The 25,543-nt window shown below is 46.7% G+C and overlaps 1 protein-coding gene across 1 annotated transcript in view; it reads right to left on the reverse strand.

Annotated features, from left to right (window-relative positions):
- The window catches only part of CACNA2D4 (calcium voltage-gated channel auxiliary subunit alpha2delta 4), a gene marked incomplete at both ends in the record, with an annotated part of 131,319 nt that overhangs the window by 96,200 nt on the left and 9,576 nt on the right, over positions 1–25,543 (reverse strand). Inside the window, 11 exons of the mRNA XM_081997832.1 lie at positions 26–159; positions 2,226–2,304; positions 3,407–3,520; positions 11,488–11,577; positions 12,798–12,872; positions 15,264–15,414; positions 15,995–16,055; positions 17,094–17,225; positions 19,468–19,630; positions 21,218–21,277; positions 22,778–22,894. Of these exons, the coding sequence (XP_081853958.1) occupies positions 26–159; positions 2,226–2,304; positions 3,407–3,520; positions 11,488–11,577; positions 12,798–12,872; positions 15,264–15,414; positions 15,995–16,055; positions 17,094–17,225; positions 19,468–19,630; positions 21,218–21,277; positions 22,778–22,894 (1,176 nt within the window). The remainder of the gene's footprint in view (positions 1–25; positions 160–2,225; positions 2,305–3,406; positions 3,521–11,487; positions 11,578–12,797; positions 12,873–15,263; positions 15,415–15,994; positions 16,056–17,093; positions 17,226–19,467; positions 19,631–21,217; positions 21,278–22,777; positions 22,895–25,543) is intronic.

Raw genomic sequence — 25,543 nt, forward strand, 5'->3', positions numbered from 1 at the left:
AAAGGCTTGTGCTGTAGGTCCTTACCGCACTGTCCATGTAGGCTTCAGTCCAAATAATATCATGATCGTGGTTGATGACCATAGGACGGCTGAGCACATGCAGGTACTCCATCACGTTCTCCTGGACATCCGCCAGCGTGGAGATCTGGGTGTAGTAGCCTTCGTGGAGAGACAGAGGTGTGAGTCACTCTGCTAACACATCTTCTGTATTTTTAAATGAGTGTCTGTGCAAAGCTAGAAAACTAGATGTCAAAGACTGTATCTACCCAGATGGTTTTTCTGCTCTTTACAAAAAGTACCTTGACATACCTTGTACCTGCAAACTTCTGTCGACACAGGTTTCTGTGGAAATCTAGAGTTTCTAAGCACTGGCTCTGTTCTTCTCAAAATACTGGACCAATGCTCAAGAGTAGAGCCTTGATATACCCAGAATCATGCCAAGCAGATGTAAAATGTTGCTTTCAGTCTTAGGCAAAACCACCTGCTAATCAGGCTGCCTTTGGTCCTAAAGGCCAAATATATGCAAACAAAGTATTCCACCAGGCTACCCACTTACTCTGCCCAATTTTATATTAAGCCCAAACTCCCAACTTCTCTTCCACATTTTTTCCAGCGCTCTGCTCTTCAGTCTCCCTAGCTTTACATCCAAGGATGGTGACTACTTCCATCTACCCATTGTAAGCAGAACGTAAAAGTGCAAGTTACCTATTTCCAGAGCCTTGTCCCTGCAGAGAGACCCGTAACAGTCTAACACTACAACAAGGAGTACAGGGGAAGAATGTTTTCAAGTTATCAAAAGATCCTCAAAACTAGCTGCTTAACTGGTTATAAATGCTAACACAGTGTAATGTCACGAGGACACTTGTCCTGCTTCTCACCACATGGAACTGAGTGGTTGTACTTGGTATAGGACAGAATATGTCAGACAGATGGAAAACCTTTGTTATCACTAGGAAAAGACTGCCATGTGAAAGGGCTCATGATCTGATAAGCTTTGTGATGTGGAAACAGATTTAATGTTCTTAAAAACAAGGACTACAAGAGCTATACAATGTGTTGAAACAGAAGAACCAAAATCAGTGAGCCTTCTGCAGAGCTCAAGTCTGGTAAGTGAGAATTCAAGTGCAAAGAGCATGTTTTTATTCCCTCTTTGGTTTATTCAGGAGAATCCATTCTCACATTTTACGGGGAACCAACAGCACCATGAATTCCCTGTCACTAATCTTATGGCTGAATATACAACCTGAAATCCAGGTTTTTGTTTCATCTAACAAAAGCTAAAAATGTTGTGTGTGATTCACAGTGCTAAGAGACTAACATTTGAGCCTTGAACGTCGCCAGCTCAGAGACATTCTGCAGGTGAGCAACTCTCGTCTGTCAATTATTTTCAGTAGCAAATGCACCCATGCATTTCAGAGTCTGCTGGAGCCACTGCTCAGACAGGAAAAGAGCTGATACACCCACCTAGTCAGCCCTGAGCTTCAGTCTTCCTTTCCTTTCCCTGTTTAAGCAGGATACTGATGTAGCAAGCATTGCTGACTCTCTCCAGCCACACTGAGGCCAAGTCATGCCCAAACGGAAGACTTCCCCCCACCACCACCTTCCTTTACCCTTGCAGACTCTCATAGAGCTCCCTGGACTTTTTAACTGGCCCCAAATGCATAGACTCCCCTACTCTGGGTGGATTCACGCCATTTCATGCCAGCTAGAGAGAATATTGGTTTTGGGATGGAATTAACAAGCTATTCTGGCACCTCAGTGAAACTACTGGCACACAAAGAATTTGGCCAGGATATAGGAGTTAACCTGCAGACCTTGTGAAAAATGCTGTAAAATCTTTAAAGAAGAGATGTTAGTTTTACCTGTCGGACAAAAGATGTCAGGCTTTCTGACAGAGCTTTAAACAGATTGTCAAAAGCCAGTAACTGGGACACAATAAGCACAGGGACTTAGGTGGACTACAGCCAGCATGAATCTCGGTCATAGTGTCCCTTGGCACCACGACAGGAAAATGTGGTGGCTCAGCATAGAGGAGTTACGTTAGTTGGACACAGGCATGCTTCACATGGACTAGCAGGGTCTGCTTTTTCCTTAAGTTATCTTCCAACCAAGGACTCATGGGCCCCAGCTGTTGCGGGTAAGCCTTAGAGGGGTCCAGGGCCCCATGGCTGCAGTCCACGTGTGACATGCGTGACGGGGCTTGGGGAACCATTCCCATACAGCACCTTTGTTGTTGCAGGCAATCCATTTCACTTTGGGGGCAAAAGTGACCTCCCGTCCAATGAGGTAAGTGAAAACCCGGACCTGGGAACAAGAACACAAAGATAGAAGAACTGGGCTATAATATGCTACCAAATCCAAACGGCCGAGGTTTGGCATCCCGTTATATGCCGGCACGAATACCCGTTTGCGGCTCGTAGCAATAGCTCTGCCTTCACACAGAGACAGGAGCCTCTTGCTCACTCTTGTTTCGCATTTTGTAGGCTGGAACTTCATTTCCAATTACAATAAGCCCAGAAAGCCAAGTAGCACCCGGGATCATCTGAATAACAAGGCAGAAGTGCAAATGCTGTTTTATTTTATGATAGTAGCTCTGCCAGGCACTCAGCAACCACATGCTGAGAGGTTTATAGCTCACAGGAATCCTTTACCCAGGGGACCAGCTGGCCCCATGAATCATTTAGAGAAAGCTTCACCATTTCTCTTGTGTTTGACCAACAACAAAAGAGCCAATCCTGAAATAAACTGCTTTAACAGCCCCATGCTCTGGTCTCTCAGTAAGCTGCTTCTCTCCCTTTGTGCATTGCTGCTAGCTGGGATGAGGTAAACAAGTAAATCAGGAAGGTTTAGGATGAGCCGTGGTCTATTCCACTTCTACAGTCTGCTTTGCTAGTAGAAGCCTGCAATGACAGACCTCAAGGTAAACAGGGATGGAAGGCACCTACAGAGGTTGTCTGGGCCATTCTCCTGCCCACCATAAGAACCGGTAGTAGCCAAACCTTTCCCAAACATGGCCAACTATAAACAGTCCTGGATGGGATTAAAATTCTTTTCAAAAGTTTTGGTTTTTTTTAAATTTTAAAATACTCTGCTCAGTCTTTATCATCGTATCAGGATGATAAGATGATATCAATCATCTTATCAGGAAGATATGTATCATTTTGTCAGGATGATATCAATCTTCATTGACCTACAGATACCCATTTGTGATCCTGCCACCTCTAAAATCACTGCAGCAGGCTCCTGCCTGGCTGCTTTTTTTTGTGTTTACAGCAGGATACACACAGGTATTGGAGGATGGTGAATGCTCAGCTCTGCTTGACATCCTGGCTCACGCTCTTCTATTCCCACCATAGCAGGATAGCGCCTTTCCTTGCCCTTTCTATTTATCACTTCCCGGACAAACCTTCCGATCTGGCCAGTTGTATTTTTCAAACACAGCTTCATAATCCTCCACTGCTCCATCTGTGATCAGCATGATAGCTTGGTTACACAAGCCTCCTTGACCGGCGTTTCTGAACTACAAGCAGAGAGCAAGAGCATTAGTTACTGCAGCACAGGCCGTTTCTGTGTAATTGCAGAGTATTTGTTTATGATGGGCCCGATCCCGACTTCCTCTTGCAGACTTCACACTGTGCTCAGAAAGACTTCCGCTTAAATAAGGACTGTGTTTGTATGCAGCATATTATTTTTTTATTTATACAGCCCTTCCTAGCACATGTGGACCCAGGAGGCTTTATAGAAGTCAAATAGTAAGGAGAAAGTAAGTGCTGTGGAGGAAGGGTGCAATTCACGGCCGCCTCACATCTCGCACAGTTGCATTCGTTTATGAAAACTACAGACTGACCATAAACACTGCAATTCTGGTTTGACGGCAATAACCGTCACTTTTTTTGGCAGAAAATGTGTGAGGAAGGGGAGAATTGGACTCATTGTTTCAGGGTAAATCCATCAATCTGCCAAAAGAAGAAATCTGCAGAGAAAGGCAGGAGCACACGAAAAAAGAAGGCTACTGCCGTCAGAGCTGAAATAGGTTATGAACGTGCCAGATAGAAAGGCCATAAACTGTAATAACAGAGGACCTGTTATCTGTGCATAAGTGATATTTCAGGTAGAGTGGAAGTATGCTGGGACTGTGGTACAAAGGTTGATGTGCTCCCAAGGACACATGGAGAGGTGTTGCACTTACGGGCAAGCCAGACCCTTTCCTTGTTCATCTGGGAAGACCAGCCTTCGCATGCTGCTTCTCTCGTGCTCCTGCATGCAGAGCCACTTGCCTCTCATGCCCTCAGGTACACCAGCTCTAGAGAATCAAGTGCCTTATGCAGCACCAACACAGGTGTTGAATTAGCAGTCACCACAGGAGGTAGCAGTGGACATTAAGGCACAAAAATGAGCAGCTACTTTGCCGTGGCTTCTAGCTTGGTGTCGGTATGTACTTCTCCTTGCACAGCATCTCACCGCTTCTACGCTCTGAGCAAGGAGAATTCTAACAGCAAAGGAGTACACAGAAACTGATGCAGAATTAAAAGATATGGAAAGAGGAGGATATGACAACTCTGCACAAGAGATTAAGGAGAGGCAATGGCATGAGATGGAGAGCACACAGGAGACTAACTGAAGGGTGACTAAGGTTATATCAAATGCAGAAGCAATTTTAAACTGGAGAGGGTAGTTGTATCTACTAAATGAGGAAAATGGTATCCAAGTGGCAAGACTAATTGCATAAAATGAAAGCAAGTAATAGATGGGAGAACGAGAGCACAGGGTATGAACTGGGACTTTTTAGATGTTTTAGGGTTCAATCAACAAGTCCCTTCTGGTTTGGTAATGCTATGTCAGGACAGAAGGCAAACGTCTTTACCAACACAGATAGTACTGTGGTTCCACTGCAGATTAACATCGTGACCACCGATACCTGGAAGTGAACTCCAAGTCCAGATTTCCCCAGTCATTTCACCACTCCTACATTACCTCTGTGATCATCCCTTATTATGAAATTACCAGGCTCAGTGCTAATAGCACCATAATGTCTCCTTCTACCACCATTTATGTCATCAGTCCTACCTCCTTCAACATTACTGTTAATATCACTGAAGTACCTGTTACTCTACCACAGTAATCACAGATTCAATGCCTTCTGAATGACCACTTGTATGAACCCATCTCTCCCTCTTTCATGATAATCCCATTACTTGTATCACTGACCAGAGTCAGTACAGATGATCATGAGAGAGAAGGATGATGTAACAGGGCCATTTCTAACTAGCTGTTCTCAGGCAAAACATCCATGTGAATGACTGAATCAGGTAAGGTGGTTAGGTGTGCTCCTCCTCTTTCATATCACCAGAGCAGCACATTCAGAGGGGAGACAACCTGTACCTCTGCTGCTGTGGTCGTGCTGACCCAGCAGTGGGAATCTCCCATGTCTTTCTCTATGGAGTCCCCAAGATCTGACATTTCCAGTGGTCCAGAGAGCTTCTACACCTTGTGCTATGGAAAAAACCCACCCGTGCCAGACACAGGGTAACTGAAGCTCCAGGAGGGGTGAGAGCACGTGTGCCCCCTGCTCAGCAAGGAGACTCGGGGCAAAGGCTGAGAGTGCACAACAGGAACAAGCACAGGATGCTCTTAGGTGCAAAGAAAAGGGGAAGAGCAGTTGACAGCTATATGGGATTCTGCTGCAGACCATCAGGTAGGAAAAAGACACGGAGTCTCAGGTGAGCTATTCCTAGGACAGGGATCAGCTGCGTGCAGATTAGCAGAGAGGAAGGCTAGCGCGAGCGTCCATTAGGGAGGCGTAGGGTTGCGATGGTGCAGGAGATGCTGTCAGAACAAGGTTCAGATCACAGATATGCAAACCTTGTGGCTAGGAAAGCAGCTTATTCCAGACTGTTGCAATCTACAATATGTTTTCTTTAGATGATTATTAAATTAACACTTAATTAAGGTCACCCACCATTTCATCAAGCTACTTAAGACATCTTTTCATGTAGTTTGCTTCAGACCTCAGAATACTGAGACACTGAGAAATTAGATGCTGTATCAGAACCAGCAATCTCCTAATTACAGGAGTAGATGATATTTTCAACAGGGAAAATGAGATCATCAGTGTCATAGAAATAGAGATTAAAAAAACAGATTTAGAAAAAAAATGAACAAGAGGTAATCCCTGATTTTTAGGTCCTTTTGTGGCTGGCTGCAGCTGTAGCAAATGCTCTGACAGAATTCACATCAAGCTCTGAGCATAATTCCCAGCTCTGACTGAAGTCTCAGGAGCGTGAAAGAAGGGGAGATGAAGAACAAGATGTCCACATAACAGATGTCTGAAGAGATGTGGGCTAGAGTTGCAGCTGGAGCTACATATTCTCCTGTATAACTTTGGTCACATTGCCAGGAGTAACTGGCATGATTTAATTAATTCAGGGTCATAGTCTCTTGTACTCTCTTGTTTGCTCATTGCCATTTACTTTGCAGTTATAGCCTGGCACAGAGTTACTAGCAAAGCAACGGGAACATCAGCATTAGCTCAGTGATGTGCAGGCACGCATGCTGATGTACACATCTGGCCAGATGACTAAGCAGCCCCTCTCCGTCTCCTCCTGCCCTGTTCTTATGCAGACCTGCCTCCAGAATTACTGAAAATTCAAGCTTAGTGGAAAGTGTCTCATGGGTAGAAAATTAGCAGTAGAGAAAGAAACAGAAAGACGGTGAAGAAACAAGAGATGGCATTAAGCAAAATGGCATAAACAGGAAATCCTGAGCTTTGCATATCCTGAAAAATACGCTGCAGAATCCAGGTCCATAAAAATCAAGAAAAGATTTATAAATGCTCAGAGAAGAAACAAGAAAGGGAGCAAAAAAAGAATATGTTGCCAGATGATAAAAACCAGAGGGAAATGGTCAGACAGAAATGCTTTATAGCCTCCATACTTCATCATCAAAAGGACAATATTGTAATGGCTGGGTACACACTGAAATGATAAGAAACAAAGAAAAGAATGAATGAATTATAGTCAGGGTCACAAAGTGGTAAGGTTAAAGAAAAAGTTAATTGAAAGCATTTGAATAATCTGTGCTCAGCAGGAAGAGAAAGAATTGCAGAAGCTGTTGCTGGACTACTTGCCTCATGGGCTGAGACCTGACTGGGACTGTGTGAGATCCCAAAGGATGAAGAGGGAACCAGCAGAAAATGTGTGTTACAAGAAGGGAAGAAACTAGATGGGCAATTATCCTTAAACATCTAGCATGTTGCTAGAAAAATCAGTAACACAGTCCTATGGTGAGTGCGCAGATGAAATGCTTCCCCACACAGCCGGGGCATTAGAGGCCAAAAACTCCTTTGATTACTCACATCAGCAGACAGGTTCATTCTTCTTATGACACCAGTTTGCTCAAGTTACGCAGAATTTTATGTCTCACTGAAATCTAGGTTGCAGCTACCAATACCAATTTCACCGTTTTTTCACCTATAGCCATTTTAGAATGACCTACTCATAATAAGCTTCAAAATTTATGTCACTTCTGAGTCCAGCAGCGAGTCAAGGTATTATTAAAACAGCTTGGTGTAAGAGAAGACATCATTCCAAGGTGGCCTCAGATAGCAGAACCTGGGGTTTCTTTTCCTCCACAGGGTCAGAAAAATATCAGCTTTCAAAATACACTGAGTGGATCCTGAGAAAGGAGTCACAGATTTTGTACTCTCTAATCCTAAAAGATTCATACATAATATATGAATATATATACAGTTCTCTTAGGATTAGGGGCGTGTGTTTGCATACGTATATATGTACACACGTGTATTTGGCATATCTATAAAAGTATAGAAATATCTTTACAGTTGATGTGCATCGGAAAGGATAGTCAGAGGCTAAAACACCCAACAACACACAAATACCCGCATGCTGCTTGGCGAGGAATACCTCAGAGGCAGATCAGCTGGATAGGAGTGAACGACGTGACAGCGTCTGAAGAAACGTAGCTGTTGTCTTAGGCTGCATTAAGAGGACTATGGCGTGTAAAACAAGGAAAGTGATTATTCTGCTCTGCTTAGCACTTGATAGCTCTCAGCTGCAGCAGTTACGTACTGTTGGGAGGATGGTGTGTCAGGGAAGGCAGGCAGCCTGGCAGCAGCCGTGAGCAGAGCAGCAGCCAGAACAAAGGGGTATAAATCCTACAGGAAAAGGGTGAGAGGACAAGACGTGCCAAGCTTGTTGAAACAGAGAGGAGACGATAGCAGCGAGATAGATGAAAACCTGATAAACAAGAAAGGAGCTCAAAAGATAGCACTTGACGCCTGAGAGTTTTGAAGCACTTTATAAATGTGTGCTTAAGACCGTGGTTTCCCTGGGACACATATTTTATTGAAACCACTTGCTGTGGCTAAATTGAAATACAGAGTTTAAGTGGTTTATTGCGCATGCCAGAGAGGGGCAGGGGAGGCTCTGGCTAACTATTTTCCTGAAGCAATTCTGTAAATTGCATCATGGACTAAAATATGCCCTGTCTACCCCAGAACGTAATGGAGGAAAAACAAAGACAGCAAGAGATTGTGCTCTTCTTCAGCCCCTCTCTGCTACTCATACCTCATTGAGTAGGTCTCTGCTGGGCTATTAATTCTACAAGCAATTGGGCTGAGGAAAATTACCAGGGAAATTTTGCAGTCACTTTCATTACAGATATTATTACTGGTTGTCTGTTGTAATCAGCAAAGCCTGTTTCATCAGTGTGATGTAGCAATTTTCATTTTCATTCTCTTGTGTATGCTACTGCGAACAATAACAGGACAGGCTGTGAGGAATGGCTACGATTACAAGCTGAGAATGTGAATTTTGTCTGATGGGAAGGGGGTGGCCAATTCCACCAAAGTTCCCCCTTCTCCTGCCTGCACGACTGCAGCAGCACAGATTTGTTTCAGCGCACACTGACGAAAACGCTTTTCCTCTCCTGTCGCTGATACAGCTCTAAGATGCTCCAAGAGAAGATTTCAGAGAGTTCTTACAACATACAAGCACTTGGCAGGTATGTTTTGCCTTAAGCTGTGGCACTTGCAGAGCCTGGGGTCCTCCGGCTGGTGTTATCAAGGCACTCTCTAGATGAGCCCTTACCAGGGAAGCTACATTTTGGGGAAGGCTGCTGCAAGACAACGGGTGTGTTTCTACATGCCTATGTATGTGCAGTCTCTGGCACTGCCGCGTGTGCACCCGGACACAATCTCTGTCTCTTCTGAATGTCACCAGGCAGACAGAAACCCTGGGATGAAGCTGCAAAGTGACTTGCAGGAGGTCCTGCAGCCCTCCTGCTGCACATGCAGCCACCCCACAGCTGGCTGCGAAGGCGGCTCCCAGCTGATGGCTTCAGTGACCTTGGACTGAGGTCCCATTTTGCTAAAGAGGAGGTGATCATGGTCCATGCTACAGTGAATGACACGCTACAAGAAAGCTGCGACCGGTGTTACTGGGAAAGGAAAGCTGGCGCTGGAAGGGATATATAGCCCTGTTTCACACCTTTGTTTGACAACAATTACTGTTTATGAGCTCCTGTTTCATGGGCAGCAGTTCCCAAGGTGCAGAGAAGCATGACAGCAGCAGTCACTGAGACAACAGCCACCTTTCCTCATCTGCAGATGCTCAAAGGAAAGATGTTCCAGTGCCTGAGTCAGTTGCCCTCTCCCCAGATCTGAGGTGATAACAAAAGGCATGAGGGAAGCAGCACCTCACCTTGCGAGTGAGTAACATCAGAAGGTTTTATCACCACTGGGTGCTGTACTAAGAGAACTCTCAGAGCTGTTTCTTCTCTATTACTGCAGTGGTGTTACATTAGTCCACTGGGCTGCATGGACATCACTCTCTGGAGGTATTTTTGGTCCAGCTATGTCAGTGAAGAACAGTTTTCTTCTGTCTTGGCTATTCTGCCAGGTACCTTCTATTTCCCACGGGCATGCCTAGCTCCAAGTTTGCACGGTTTTATAAAGGTCCTGCCTCCTGGAGGCTTTAGGATTGCTCAGTCTAGTGGGCAAGCCATGTCTACCAGCGAAGAGGTGTGAGGTATCCTCATTAGTAGACCCAGACCAGTTTTGGTGTCTGTGCCTGGCATGACCAGCTGCTATTTCAGCTGGGGCAAGCAGGCTTTCTTATTCTCCACTGAGACCTTCAAAGCTGTGTTGGTTGAGAGTGTCTGCAGTTGTACTGCATTGGGCTTCTCTAATCTGTTGCCACTGTACATAACCAGTGCTACATTAGGTATTAAGAAATGGTTTTTCTTCTGGTGGAAAATTGTTTAAATATTCAGATTTATACAACACAGGCGTATAGAGGCTCTAGATCTTTGGTTTTAAAGATAAAGTTGACTTTATCATAAAGTGAAAGGATACATGTAGATAAATCTAGCAGGAATCTAGTCCATGTAATTGTTCTAGGTTTATATTATTACTGCTTCCCTGATCATCTCAGTAACTATCTTCCCTCTAAAGATGTGGAACTATTACTACTTAGGAGTGCTTAGCCTGTTATGGCAATACCACCACGCTCTTCTCAGATTGCCATTAAAACCATTATGCTTCTATTACCACTGACAAGTCAGCTCAGCTACCACCACCCCTGGGTTCAATTCTGATCATGGTTACACTGGCATAAATGAGGAACAGCATTACCACAGCCAACAAACTTAAACTTCCAGTCTGTAAAATAACTAAGTGTGGAGAATCCTTCCCAGGGTGTCAATACCTCTACCTTTAATGCCAACACCGTCATTACGGCCACTAGCATCATACCGTGTACATATTTTTGTCAGCACCAAAGGCATTGGCATCCTAGGCCAACCCCACTACAGACAGTGCCATGAGGAGGTAGGGGTGTTCAGCTGGTTCTTGGTCCTTTTTTGTTAACATTCCTTAAGAAAGAGAGTTAGGTCATATGTTTACCTCCAGGCTACTGAAGTCCCAATTGTTCACATAAGGCAATGATTCATTTACGATTCTTATCACAGGACATGATCAGATTGACTGATTAATTCTCCTGTACCTGTGATTTTTTTCCCCAAGCACTGATACCCAGCAAAGTGACATTGAAATAAGCCTAAAGCCTGAGAATAATCTTTCCCGCCTTCATCATCATCTACTTACTCAGGCTCACTAATAACATTACTTATGACCAGAATTGTTGCCCTCAGCTGATCAGTTATATTTTATTGCCACCATCTATAACCAAGGTGCCTGGACAATGCCTGGTTGTGGTGCTTGTTAAAGAGCTGATCCCTCCTGGGCAGGGACCAGCAGTCCTGGGGCATCACACGCAAACTGACACCTCCCCAAAGCCAGGTCACCCCTGCACACTGCTTGTCACAAATTTGAGGCCCATAATATCAGCTCATACAGCTTCCCCCCTGCAGCACCGTGATGGATGTGCTAAGTCATTAGATGTAAAGGGGAAAGTAGAGGTGGGCAGGGATACGTGTGCCCAACGCAAGCATCGGCACCCACTCTCTTACCTCCCTCAGGATTTTGAAGGACTCTGTCAAAGCCTTGTTCACAGTCCCCACTCCTTTCGCCTGCAGTTCATCCACCAGCTGCTTGAAGTGCTGGCAAGAAGAGAGGGGCGAAAAAGGCAGCAATGAGTTGCAGGCAGGGTGCTCCCTTGGACCAGGGGAGGAAAGGGTAACCTGGGAAAGTCTGTGCCATTGGGATCCTGATCCTTTGCCACTGCTGGCAGGGCAGCGCAGCACCGTGATGGACGGAGGTGGGAAAGTCAAGTGGCTGCTCTGCTGGCAATGCCATCGTGTTGCACCTTTGTCCACACAGCCACGGCAGGACTGCATTTCTCAGCCTGTGGGCTGTGAACCATTGGCAGGCCATGAAACATCATGCAAGGGACAAAACTATTAGAAATCGGACTTTCCCTTATCCGCTCCCTTCAGGAAAAAACCCACAACGTTCCTGTGCATGCAAGAGCAACAGGATTGGGAAAAAGAAAAATTTTGAATACTTGTCTACTACTGAAGAGGCATTGATCTGGTGGTAAATGAAACCCTCAGAGTGCTCTCCACAAGAAAGTGTCCAAAAGGCTTGGGGATCCTTTGGGAAATGCTGCAGGAGACATCACGCTCTGTAGTCATACTCAGTGACCCAGGGCTAAGCTGGGACAGAAATTAGGAGAGAAATATGGTTGTTGAAGACATGAAGGGATGTGCTACATCTGTGGTATTAATAGAGAGAAAAAGGAAGGAAAAAGAGTAAGAGCGGCTAAAAATACAAGTCAGCCCAGAGGATAGTGGAGCAGCTGGTCACAGGCTGACCACCTCGGGGCTACTGAGCCCTCCTGGATAGAGGAGCAAAAACCTTCATCAAGAAAGCCTGCTGGCAGTCCACCCTGGCAGAGGATCAGGCCAGGCTAAGAACACAGTCACCAGGAAAGGGCTGATTTTTCTCCTGTCTGAGGATGTGGGGTTTCAAAGATGGAGAACCTTTGCCCTCTGCACGCTGTTTTTCCACAGCGGTCTGGGCTGGATCCGCTCGTGCTCCGGCAGCAGTGGTGCCGAGTCCGTTGTGACAGAGGGAAGCTGGTTGCTGCTGTTCAGCCAGCTGACCACGGCCATATTACAGCCACTTCGTGTAAGCAAAGGTGAACCATGGGGCCAGCAGACACCACTGAACTGGTGCTTGTTTCTGAAATGCAAACCCACGTGCTTCTGGGAGATGGTTGTTTCTTGTCCCTGGAGTTTCATGTCACAGCATCTTAACCCCGTGTCCTTATTACATTAAGAGAACTACCTGAATAACATCGATAGAGCTCGGTACTCACCTCTCTGTTATCTCTATCTGCTTGGACCAGGATACCCTTAAAGCAGGGTTCAATAAAATGAACATAATCATTGTACTGCAAAGAGAAAACAAAAAGAAAGGGGTTGTAATGGTTGAATGGAAAATTCACAAAATAGGTTCACTTCCTAGGTGGATGTTCAGAAAACAGTATGGAGCATTATGCCATTTTGTACATATTTCTCTTAAGAACAGTTTGTAGTGATCATGGCAAATTACAATTTTTATAAATCTTATATTTGTTTAAATAATGCATTAATTATGATGTTTTGCTGAGTTCTATCTGGGCATATTTACACATACAAAGTTACTTTTTTTTCCACTCACACTGCAGAGAGTTTCTCCACAACCTATTAAGCTTATGCCCCTGGCCTTGCTTCTAGAACTATTTGCACTTATTTTTGACTTCTGGAGATTTTGTGAGTCCCCAGTCTCTAGCCGAATGTTGCAAGTGGTTTTGTAGCCTAATGTCTGATGCCTCTGGCACGTGGCTGAACGATAACATATCAAGTTACCACACATCCACCAACTGTGATAATTAGTGGGGTGTATGCTCAGAGCCTGATACTTACACGAGGTAAAACATACCAGCGTAAACCTTTTCCTGCAAGGTTCAGAAAAGCATAATTCATAGGAGCGTGTCTAAGAGATGACTGATGCTCAGCTGATCAATAGGAGCTTAGGTCAGGCTATAATGTGTCTGAGACAGTAGGCTCTTGGTGTAAGTACAGTAAAGCAATATATATTATATGCTCTTTCTGGGGTTGTTTTTGAAGAACAGATGGTATTTCCAACTCCTTAATGACTTCCCTTCTGCCAACACTGTTCACTCTTCCACCTATTCAGCCATATAAAGACAGAGCTGTCATCACTGGAGTTTCTAACTATCTTACACAATAAGAAGCTATCAACAAAAACCAGACTTTATATTTCAGTGACCATGCCCTGGCAAACTCTTATAGGAAGGAGCCTGGCAAAAGAGATGGTGCTTGAATTAGCTTTGAAAATTTGGAGGTGAGCAGCCATTTGCCTTTAACCTGGCACCAAACCTCCCAGTCTTGTCATGGATCATGGAAAAGTTTTGATTTCTGGAGTCAGTGGTGCTGGTTCTCTGTGGGTAACCAGCCCATCCTGGCCAGGGCTTAAAAAGGGAGAGAGTAATGCTGAGGCAACATGACCAAACTCCACGCAGGCCTTTGCACATTGCCTCTGAACTGGATTGCAGCTTTGCAGGATGCTGGTGCAGAAAAAGGCATATGGTGGCAATTTTCTAGCCTGGAAACATTATCCTGAGGATCATACTGCTACCGGACCCAAACACAGTATTATGCTAGGCTATGCTGGCTGAATTTATTAGCTCAGGTCCCTGTTAGCTGAGGTGTCTCTCTACAGCACTTTACCTGTTGCAGTCACATCCCTAAGTAAGCAAAGAGATACAGCTGACATCCTCCATAAAGGTGTGTGAGATGACTTAGCCACCCTGCTGACCACACAAAGCTGACTTCCCAGGGGTAGTTGGTTTTAATCCCCCATCCAACACAGGTACTAAATATTGCAGTTATGCCACCATAACGCCCACAGAATCATAGAATAGTTTGGGTTGGAAGGGACCTTTAAAGGTCATCTAGTCCAACCCCCCTGCAATGAGCAGGGACATCTTCCACTAGATCAGGTTGCTCAGAGCCCCATCCAGCCTGACCTTGAATGTTTCCAGGGATGGGGCATCTACCACCTCCCTGGGCAACCTGTGCCAGTGTTTCACCACCCTCATTTTAAAAGATTTCTTCCTTATATCTAGTCTAAACTACTCTCTTTTAGTTTAAAACTATTACCCTTGTCCTGTCGCAACAGGCCCTGCCAAAATGCCTGTCCCCATCTTTCTTACAAGCCCCCTTTAAGTACTGAAAGGCTGCAATAAGGTCTCTCCAGAGCCCTCCCTTCTCCAGGCTGAACAACCCCAACTCTCTCAGCCTGTCCTCATGGTAGAGGTGTTCCATCCCTCTGATCATTTTGGTGGCCCTCCTCTGGACCCAACAGATCTGTGTCTTTCCTGTGCTGAGGGCTCCAGAGCTGGACGCAGGACTCTAGGTGGGGTCTCACTACAGCAGAGTAGAGGGGCAGAATCCCCTCCCTCGACCTGCTGGCCATGCTTCTTTTGATGTGGCCTAGGATACGGTTGGCCTTCTGGGCTGTGAGCGCACATTGCTTGCTCGTGTCCAGCTTTTCATCCACCAGTACCCCCAAGTCCTTCTCAGCAGGGCTGCTCTTGGTCCCTTCATCCCCCAGCCTGTGCTGATACCGGGGGTTGCTTCAACCCAGGTGCAGGGCCCTGCACTTGCCCTTGTTGAACCTCATAGTAATTTGCTATTATGTAGTTTGCTAAGGGGACTGAAGAGTCAGTATGAGGCACGAGTAAGACAACTCAGCACCGGAAATGGGCCATACTTACTGCAATGATGTTGACAAAGTCATTTTCCCCCAGAGTATCTAAAATGGTGATGATGGTGTGTTTGGCAATGGTCATTCGCAGGCCCTTCATGCTCCCACTGACATCCACAATGATGACAATGTCCTTTGGAGAGGTGGCTGCTTGGATGTACCTTTATAAAAAGGAGAACACAAGGAAGCAAGGTAAGCATACAGGGAGGAAGAACGCTTAGGCGCGATGTTGTAATGTGACGTTAGCCCCAGTGTAACATGCACCACAAGCACAGCTCCAGCAGGGTCAGGTTGGGCATCGGATGGGGTCCTCCTACCAGCCTGCCACCCCCGTTGGCCCCAGTGTCTCTCCTCCCACGTTGGCACGTGCTGGGCCTGCTGCAGATATGTGCCCAGATCCAGCTGAGACTGACAGTTGCTAAAGCCTCCTTCAGCCATGGGCTGAGTAAATGCCCTGCGTTTCTGGAGTCTGAACAGCCCCATCTCTTTGGTTGCAGAATTACAAGGAGGATGGGACAGAAGGATACACTGGTGGCAATTTCTATGTGGCACGTGTGAGATGCCATATGGAAGGCTGGCGCTGGCAGGGCTTCCTAACCTGCTATTGCCTTTGTCTATGTACCCCCCGTCTCTCACAGGAGCAGTAGCTGCTGATCAGCAGCTCCCCAAGGCGTCACTTTGGAAAAGAGGGAGAGAGGAAGACTGAAAGATGCTTTGGCCAAGTCTCTCCAAAACTCTTACCAGCCACGATTCCTGCAGTCGAAGGAGATGACTCCGTTCTCATCTGGTAACCACTTTATTCCTAAAGGGAGCGGCAAAAGGAGCAATCAACACACACAAACAGGCAGGCATCCGCTCCCCAGGCCCCCACACTTCTGCTGGTCACCACTGAGACCCGGCTACCCTGCAGGGGCACGCAAGTCTGGCCAACAAGAGCAGTGGCCATTCTGCAGAAATACAAGCACAGCTGCATGGTCTTTGGCTGTTCCCAGTAAACTGTTTTTTAAATTTCCGTTAAAAATAGTACCTAGGCATAGTCTGTTTGAATTTGGGGAGCAATTGCACTTACTTTGAACTTGCTGCCACTTTGATGTAGTTCTCAACAACATCTTTTTCTCCCCAAGGGTGGTTGAGGGCATAAAAAAGCAGCAGCAGGGACAGGGACATGTCCCACATTCCCTGCTAAAGGCTCCGTTCAGTCATCTCTGCTTTGCACAACACATGACAGGTCATAGAACAAGGGCATGCAGCCATCTGATGAAAGGGCCACCAGGCCAAGCTACAGCTGTGGAGGATCTTGTGGGTTACTCTGAGCACGGGGCCCCCCTCTTGCACCGTGACCTTACGTGCCGCTCGCAGCTGGTGAGTGGATAACAAGTCAGGCCGACCAGATGCATCTGCCATGTGTGGCCTCGGAGATGGGAGAGATGCCATGGCCACTGCTAAAAACCACAGGGGAACGTGAGGCAGGGAGCCCTCCTGCAGCCTCTGCACCCCACCTGCAATATGTGCAGGTCCTGCCACGGTGTTTTGTGAGCTTTTTGGAGGGCAGCCTGCCTGAGGCACACCCTTGCAAGCAGAATCCTCTGGGGTTGCAAGGCCAACATGTCTGGGGGGCTGGTCCATGTGGGGAAAAGGGGTTTATGCCTGCCACGGATGCTATTCCTTCAGCCTAAATGGCAGTAGCCCATGCACTGGCTGTTTTGCTCACTGCACCCTGCCTTTCATGGGGCCATGCGGCTCCCAACCTTCCCAGATTAGGCTTTTCCATGGCATGGACACTGTCCTGCAAGACGCTTGTGTTGCGCTGAAAGAGCGAAGCCAATCTCCACTCTTATACCTGGGTAGAGCCTGAAGAACCCAGTGGAGCTGCCGAAGTACTGCCAGGTCAGCGTGGGATCCCTTTCAAAGTTGTCCACAAAAATAGGGTTCAAGGCTTCTGACATGTAAACGCCATTCAGGATGTCAGGGTCTGTGGGGGAAAGAATAGAAAAAGGGGAAAAAGTGTGCACAAGAGGGGAGGACACCCTTTACCCCCGATGGAGGAGGGGGATGGGAACAAAGGCAGCCCCAGGAGGAATGCAGCCTTGTCCAAAGCTTTGGCATTGGGCAGGGAGTTGGATGCATCGTTCAAGTAAATCCTGGAGGGCAGGTCTCCACTGGCCACTTACAGGTGATCTCAGCTTGGTCATGTGCTATTATCCCCATTTCCCTTTCCAACCTTGTCTGCCCTTGGACTTTACGTCCGGTTGGAAGAGGGCTCTGAGAGACCCAGGAAAACCAGCACGGTGCTGAGCACAACTGGCACGCCATGCAGCCAGGTCTCAGCTGCTACCTAAGAGGGGATGTGCGGCTCTTGTAAGTCAATTGCCTGATGCACCACTAAGTGGAACAGCCTTTCCACAAAGTGTGTTTAAAATTATGCTAGATGTAATTACCTAAGACAAAGGAGCTCTAGAATTTACATGCCGTTTCTCTCTCTTTTCCCCAACAATTATTTCTTTTCTTTTTTGCCTGTCCTTTCTTTCATAAAGCCTGAGCTGTCCTCCTGTGCCCCTGATCTCATCAGAATCAATAGGAATTTTCAGATTTGCAAGAACTTATAAGAGGCAGTGTATATTTGGTGCCTGTGTTGACTCATTGCCTCAGGAGACCAAACAGAGCAGCAGCAATAGAAACAGGGAACAAGCAGCTGGTCCTTGTAGGATTAACTGTATTAATGTGGAAAGGGATGGGGCTTTGACATACCACTTCCTGTTTAGTCACTTTACTAAAAGCGGTTTTGGTCAAAATAGGGGAAAAATTGAACTGTGACTCCCCAGTGATGAGGCCAAAGTAACTCATGCAGGAAGGGAGCCAGAAGAGCTGTGGGGAGCCAGGCTTGCTGCCGTTTGCAAGAGAGGGAGTGAGTACTGCCAGGCACTGCTCCTGGGAGGACCCCTGGGCATGGAAGCACCCTCCTCTTCCTCCATCTCCTGCTCATCCTCCAGCAGGAGCCAGAGGAGCTGGGTGGTTCGTGTTTAGCTGTACAGGCAAGAAATCAGCTAGCTGGGCAGTGCCTCTCTGCTGTCTCTGACAGCGGCCATTTGGCCACATCTTTCTGTTTGCTGCTGTAGGCAGCAGCCTACTTCATGTAGCTCCGCTGTAGCTCCCCACAGCCAGCTCTGCTGGTGGCTCTATTGTGAGCCAGATTTTAGTGTCTGGGGCTGTCAGACCAGATGGAATTAATTTAAAATCATGGGAGAAATAGAACTCCCTCTATTGTGCCTCTAAATAACGTAGCAGTTGTCAGCACAGTCACCAGAGCCTGCCCCGTCTGGTCCTGAAGATTGTAAATGAGCTCCATCTATGCGAGAAGTAATAGCGCTTTTTTTTTTCCTTGCCAAAACATATGCAAGTGGAAGAGCTGATGGGGAGGCAGGCAAGGAGCCAGCTTAGACAGCTTTGAATGTTGGCCAAAAAGAGCAGTAAACTTAGGACAATCGCAGTTGGTGTCTCAGCCTGCAGATTTGGCGGTGTGCTGACCAGCCTGGGGATGGACCGATTTCTGGTGTGTAGAGGGAGTGGTGTGAATGTGCAGGGGGAGAGGGGACACACCGGGCACAAATGAGGCCGTGTGAGCCTCAGTTGCCTCCCTGGGCTCCTGCAGCTGCCAAAGTGCCAAAGGCTTGCTGAGAACACAAAATAGCCCAGAACAGTCATGTCCCAGTAGCATTTGTGAGTTACCCCCAGTCCCCTACAGATATGCTCACCAGGAATTAAGAGTGTCCCCATGAGGTGTTAGTGCCTTATAACACAAAGGTACTTGGGGTCTAATTTCTCAGCTGAAACCAATGAGATCCTCAACATCTAAAGACCTCCATAGATCTGACCTTTGTACAGAGTAACAATTGCTAATAAATTCACATTACAGATAATTTCTCAGCTGCTTTGCTGGGGTAGATGCACCCTAAGAGCCTACATTGCCTGCCTAAGATGGAGGACTGTCCATCATTAGACGTCTTCCAAGAGCGGATTATACCTAAGCCCTATCACAGTGACAGACTACAGCACAGACATGACCATGCCTTAGGACAGTACCTTTCCAGCCCTGTTTTCTTTTCTGTCAGTTTTTTTTTTTTCTCTATTCCTATGCTTTCTTTCAGTATTATTACTGGTAGTTTCCACAGCAACCTACTAGTAGTGAGAAAGTAGAGGCCAGTAGAGGCCGTTACCTTTGTTGTAGACATTGGTGGGGAGCTGGATATCACTGTATGTTGTGTTCACCAGCAGGTTATTGAAATGCTCATTTGGCTCCAAAACGAATTCATCTCCGAGCTCCACATAATTGTCATTTTCATCCTTGTCATTAATCAGGAAAGAGTTGTAGTAATCAAACTGTTGACAAAGACAATGGAGAAGAGAAAGGAAACAAGGGAGAATAAGACAATTACCAGTACTGCTTGGGAAAAAAAGCTCTTTAAAACATAGAGAAGGGACATCTGGAGAACTTGGGCTTCAAACAGGATCAAGATGAGAAGCAAACAAGAGCCATTACCAACTGAAAAGTGTCAAGCTGCCCAAATGATGGTTTCTGCCTGGTTTCTTATTGTCAGCTGCCCACATGACAGAAAGCATGGTCATAACCAACAGCAGAAGAGCCACCTGAGAGCAAAGGGACACAGTGACAGATTCCTGTGGTCCCTCAGAGGTGTTTAAGTGACTAGGTGGAGAGGTGGAGTGTCTCACTGGGTTTGGCTCCCAAGTTTGCTACAGGGCTTGCCAACGCTGACCTTACTTGCCCTGTCTCTACAGCTGTCATTTACTGGAGTTAACTCCTGATGTACATCCAGCCAGGATTATCCCCTCACTCTGTCACTCCAAGCAGAAGGTGCTTGTCAAGAGCAAAGGAGAGAGCAGAAGGTGTTCAAAGACACCACAGTTTTCCCCCTGTGAAGGCCACTGGGGATTTAGCATCTATGGTCACTTTAGTATCTTCAGGACACTCCTCAGCCTTAAATAACAGGTGTTTTTAATAGATTTTTGTTGACTTTATCTGAGGGCAGAGGTTATTTAAGGATTTATGTTCAAGCACTAACAGTACGCAGGGGGTGTGGACTGTGTGTGCAAATACAGGGTCATGTACCCCAACTCACCCATGACCCTTACTGTGAATGCAGCTGACCCAACTAGCATGACTGTAACATGATGCTTAAAGAGGTAGGAGAGGAAATTGGTAGATAGCGTGATTTCAAGAAGCATTTTCATTTCCACCCTTTCCCAGCATGGAGAAGTGTACTTGCAGGGGTAGTTTGTACTTCCGCTAAGCACTCTGTGCTATTACTGTGGACAGTGGACTTCCTTCATCAGAGTTTTCACTCCAGGCCCCTTCACCATCAATAATTGCATAGCTTGGCTACAGTTTTTAACAGGAAGCCAATTATCCAAATTGCTTGGACAGCAGCAAGGTTTCACCTAACAGGGAGTCCTGAGAAGTGGGTGTCTGCAGGGTAGAGAAAAGATGATGGGAGCCATTGAGACAGATGGTAAGAAACTCATCTTATTGGGCTTAACGCTTTGCTGTGGGTATTTGTAACAGCGTCCTCTTCACTGCTCATACACACTCAATTTTTAGCTCGTTCCAGTCAAGTAACCCACAAAGCACCAGCTAATTTGCACAAACTTGTCATATAATGACAACGGTGTGCAGTACATGCAATGCCAATAACATCATGCAACGCAACGTCCTCCTAAATCATTCCAGTCCTGGAGCCAAAGGGACTGACCTCCTAGGTGTTACTGCGTTTGGGATCTATCAAGGGAGTCACTTGCTTACACTGGTTTCTAGACAAGCTGTGAGTCCTGAAGACAAGGAAACTCCTACCCTGTCTAGGAGCCTGAGATGGCTGGGTGCTGCTAGGCCTGCCTTCTGGCTAGTCTCTGAGGATGCGTGTTGTATTTTGTCACTGACAGGGATAAACTTACCTCCAGTGAGGAGTTGTACTCATGGTTCAGATCTGCATCTTCTGCTGCCTCCACCAACCTCTAAAGCAAGCACACAGAAAGATGGATGAAGGGTGCTGTGGAAAGCCCTGCAGAAGCTGTTCCAGATGTATCAGCCATTCACACAGTTAGTGAAAAGACACATGACTGCCACCTTCACCACAACACAGAGTCATGGGGCTATAAACTTCCCTCTTTCCCTCCTTTTCTGCTGACCTGTCATTCTGTGCTGCAACTTTACAGCTTGGAAGGTATGTTCGCAGCTATTTATTGCTGAGTATATTCACACCTACTTACTCCAGAGTCCCTACTAAACCCCTGAGCAATCTTAGATATCACAGGACATATACAAACAGAAACATGTCCATTTAGAGAAACAACAGTCAGAGATTTAACTTCATTTTCCATGAACCCTTCCAAAAAACCATGGGAAAGGCATTTCAGACCCAGCCTGATGTCAGTATCTCATCAAAGGAAAAGGCCTTGTGGGAGTCTCAGTCTGGTATTGTTACCGAGACAAAGCCCATGACTTGATTTCGTAAAGGGCTCAGCGATGCTATGGCCATTTATAAGCTTTTACCATTTATGGAAGCAATATAATCAACTACTGTTCTCCAATATGATGCTTCAGGGCACTAATTCTCGATCGGTACAGACTGGGAAGGAATCCAGCTAAACGTGTACATGTTTTCAGAGTTGCACAATCAGCAACAGTCTCAGCAAAACTACTTTTTGCTCCTTCACAAAGGATAAGGCAATCCAAATACTGGAAAAGTCTGGCTATGAATTTAATGTTATGGGCCAAAGCCCTGGGTCTAAATATGCCCACATTTCACTTTGAGATTCAAATGATGTGTTTCTGGATGACTTTTCCACATTAGAGCCTTAAACAGACAAGGCTCTGTGACTACAGAAATATGCTTTTCATATGGGTGGGTAAATATAAGGGAATATAATAGACCCTTAGATGCAATAAGAGGGGCCATAATGATTACCTGCTCTGATCTCCAGCACAGCAACAGTTAAAGACCTCTTGCTACCTCCTCCACGCTTCCCCATGTACACAGCTGGAAATCCAAGCTCCTTCCTTGCAGCTCATGCTCAGGGGCTGCAGGAATTTCCCTTGAGCCACACACACAGCTGAAACAAGCTACCAGTCTTCAATAGCCCAGAGGGCATTATGCAAGGTTTATTTTCACTTGAGAGATTTTTTTTCTCTTTAAACAGCTCTAGAATCAAACCTCTTTTCTCCTAAAAGAGTGTTTATTCCCTCATATTTATTCCTAGACTTTGTTTTTATCTTATTTCCTACTTGGGGCTGAAGGAGAAGCCAGCATTCCCTTGTCTGAACGCCCACATCCTCCTACCAGTGTCTACTTAAAGCTCAGAGCGAACCAGCTGCATCAGCAGGCATTTGGTTGGGCAAGGAAGTCCTCATGCAACCTCTGTGCCCACACACTCCTGGTACAGGCAGGAGGCCTGCGTCTACTGCTCTGGGGCTGACAGGAGAAGACTTCCTTCCCATAGCCCCCATGGTCATACCTCAACAGCTTCAACCTTCCTGTGGAGCATGCTTTCCATCTGCTCTGAGAATTTCTTCACCAGCTCCAAGCCATCCACCTCTTTGATCTTCAGAGTTGGCTCCACATCTTTGTATTTCTAGCCAAGGGAAAGCAGAAAATCCTGCTGAGCAGGAGGCTCATGAGGAGAGGGGTGAATCTGTTATTGTTAGCTAGGTATTGTCTTTGGTGAAGAAAGATGTGTTGAAAGAACTGGTCTGATTTACCACCTCCCATCTCTGCCTTTCTTCCCTTTTAACCCCGTAATTTGGGTGTGTGCAGATCACTGGCGATAACACAAAGCATTTTGTCTAAATAAAAGCAACTGATCCAATTGTGAGTTTACGGCTGTTGGAAGCAGCAATGTACCTGAAGCTATTGGTGCCTGAAAATTAGGGAAAGAAGCAGAAGGCTGATTTCTGAAAACCTAAAATACACATTGTGCTTACATCCATAATAGCATTATATGCTTCACGCACCTGAAATTTACTCAAGGCAGAGGGAAGGGCAGGGGAATGGAGCAGACCTGTATGCTGTCATTACATTGCCTCCTACCTCATATGTGCTCTGGGGCTCTAGTTAGTGGGAGAGATGTCATGCTAGTGCCATCCCATCTCTTGGGTAACTTGCGAGGTCTGCAGCCACGAGGGTCTGCTCAGTGCTTAGGTGGGACACTGCCAAGGAACGTTCAGCGAGACAGTTATGATGCTACTTATTTAGCATGCATGAGCGTGCTTTTGGGTCAAGCGCAGCACAGAGGCAATTCCCAGAAACTAGGGATCATGAGCGTGGCTACTAAGTGCTGCTCCACTGGGAGGGATGCTGTAATGAGAAAGGTCTGGATCTGCCAGCTTTAGAGATAACCAGTTTCTTCTGACGATGTTTCATATAATCTAGGCATAAAAACCTTACCCAGACTGGGTAACTGTAATCTGCCTCCCTAAATCTGCCCTTTCAAGACTGGATACAACGGCCTTCATTTCCCCTTTTCAAAAAATCCCAAAGCTAACAGAGATAAGCAGAAAGAAAGAGTAAAACAACCAACCAACCAACAAATCCTGCAAAAGGACACAATATGATTAACCTATTTCAGAAAAGACAGAGCCTTATGTCCCCGGAAATGTGGAAGCACAAAGGCGACTGGATTTCCCTGGTCCCTCATCATCATTTCTCTCTGCAGCGTACACACATCCCTCACGGTGTATTAGCCCCATAGCAGCAATCTCAGCCAGAGCTGGACTTCTCGCACTGGTACAAATGAGGTGGTGAAAAGGGTAAGGGGGTGGCAGGGGCTTTAGCGGCACTTTTGAATTAGAAGAAAGGGGGGGGAGAGGGGGAAGGACGAGGATTTTGCGCGTCTTTACGGCGCGCGAGCGGAGCTCCTTTCGTTCCAGAAGCTGATGGACTGACGGCGCGGGAGGGCGGCTGAGCACAGGCGGGGTGAGGAACGCCTTGAGGACGGGGCAGGCTGAGGAGGTCGGACAGAGATAGCAGCAGCACCCAGCGCGCGGCAGGCGTGGCGGGGAGCCTGCGCGCGCCGCCTGGCGTGACTAGCGGCCAGGGGTTTACCGGATTAAAAACGCCAGGCCTCGCATCCCCCCCGCCGCGGCGGCGTTGCTGGCACGGGCGGGGGGTGGGGGAGGAGGAGGAGGAGGAAGCCGGGCTGAGCACGAAGGTCAGCGCAGCCGCGCTGCCGAAAGAGGGATGTGCAACCGCCACCCCCCGACTGAGGTCCCTGGCCGCTGGCATCCCAGCTGGCGCCGCTGGCGTTTAGCTCCGTGTCATGGTTCCGTCGGGAGGGAAGCGATCGCCGCCGCGCTAGGCTTTAATCGGGCCCTGCTGGGGGGAGGCGGGTAATCTCTCCTGGGAAAGCTAGCGGGGGCGGGGACGGGGGGACGGGACATCCCCCACGCCAGCACCCGCCGCACAAAGTGACCTGCCATCGGTTACCTTGGGTCATATTTTGGACTGACAAGAAGAGGGCTCTCCACCTCTCAGTTATTTTTTTAATGTGCTTTTGACACACTGACAAGTTGATGTTAATTAAGGTAAAAGTAATCACAAGCCATCTCAAGCAGTCTGCTAATACCGCACACGGGTTTCAGCCCCAGGAACCAGCCAGAGCTGGGAAGACAAAAAAACAAACCAACCCCAAATCCACAAAAAAACCCCAACTTTCTGTAGTTTCAGTTGGCTGCGAGGAATTCACCAGGTTTGAGCTCAGATCCTCTTTGAGCTTTTTTCTAGAAATGATCCAGCAAACCATTTTGTATCTGTATTCTGCCACTGAAATCTCTTGCTATTAATGAATATTCCCTGCAAGAGTTCCCAAAGGTGGGCAACAGAGTAGTACCTCTGATTTCAATATTGTTACCAGACGCCATGGCTGCAAGTGCGCAGCAAATGTCAGCACAGGTGCTTGTAGCAGCCCAAGATTAACCCCCACAACCAAAGTTTAGGGTTCGGGTTATCAGATCATTATCGTTCATAGAACAGGAATCACCTACAGGCTTGAGAGAACTGGCAGAAAGGATTTGATCTTGAAAAGGAGCCAAAAAGTTAACTCTGATCTAACATATGATCTTCTCATATTCATCTAGTACTTAGTATTCCCTTCAAACAGCAGGAGCAATTCATTAACATTCTCCTTCCACAGTGATGGGGGTGGTGATTTAAAAGTAGAAGATCCAGGATTAAGTATCCCAAGTCTTATCTGTGAACAGAGATATGGCACCAAATATATTTTCTT

This window comes from Phaethon aethereus (assembly GCF_964289735.1).
Source record: "Phaethon aethereus genome assembly, chromosome: 1".
NCBI lineage: Eukaryota > Metazoa > Chordata > Aves > Phaethontiformes > Phaethontidae > Phaethon > Phaethon aethereus.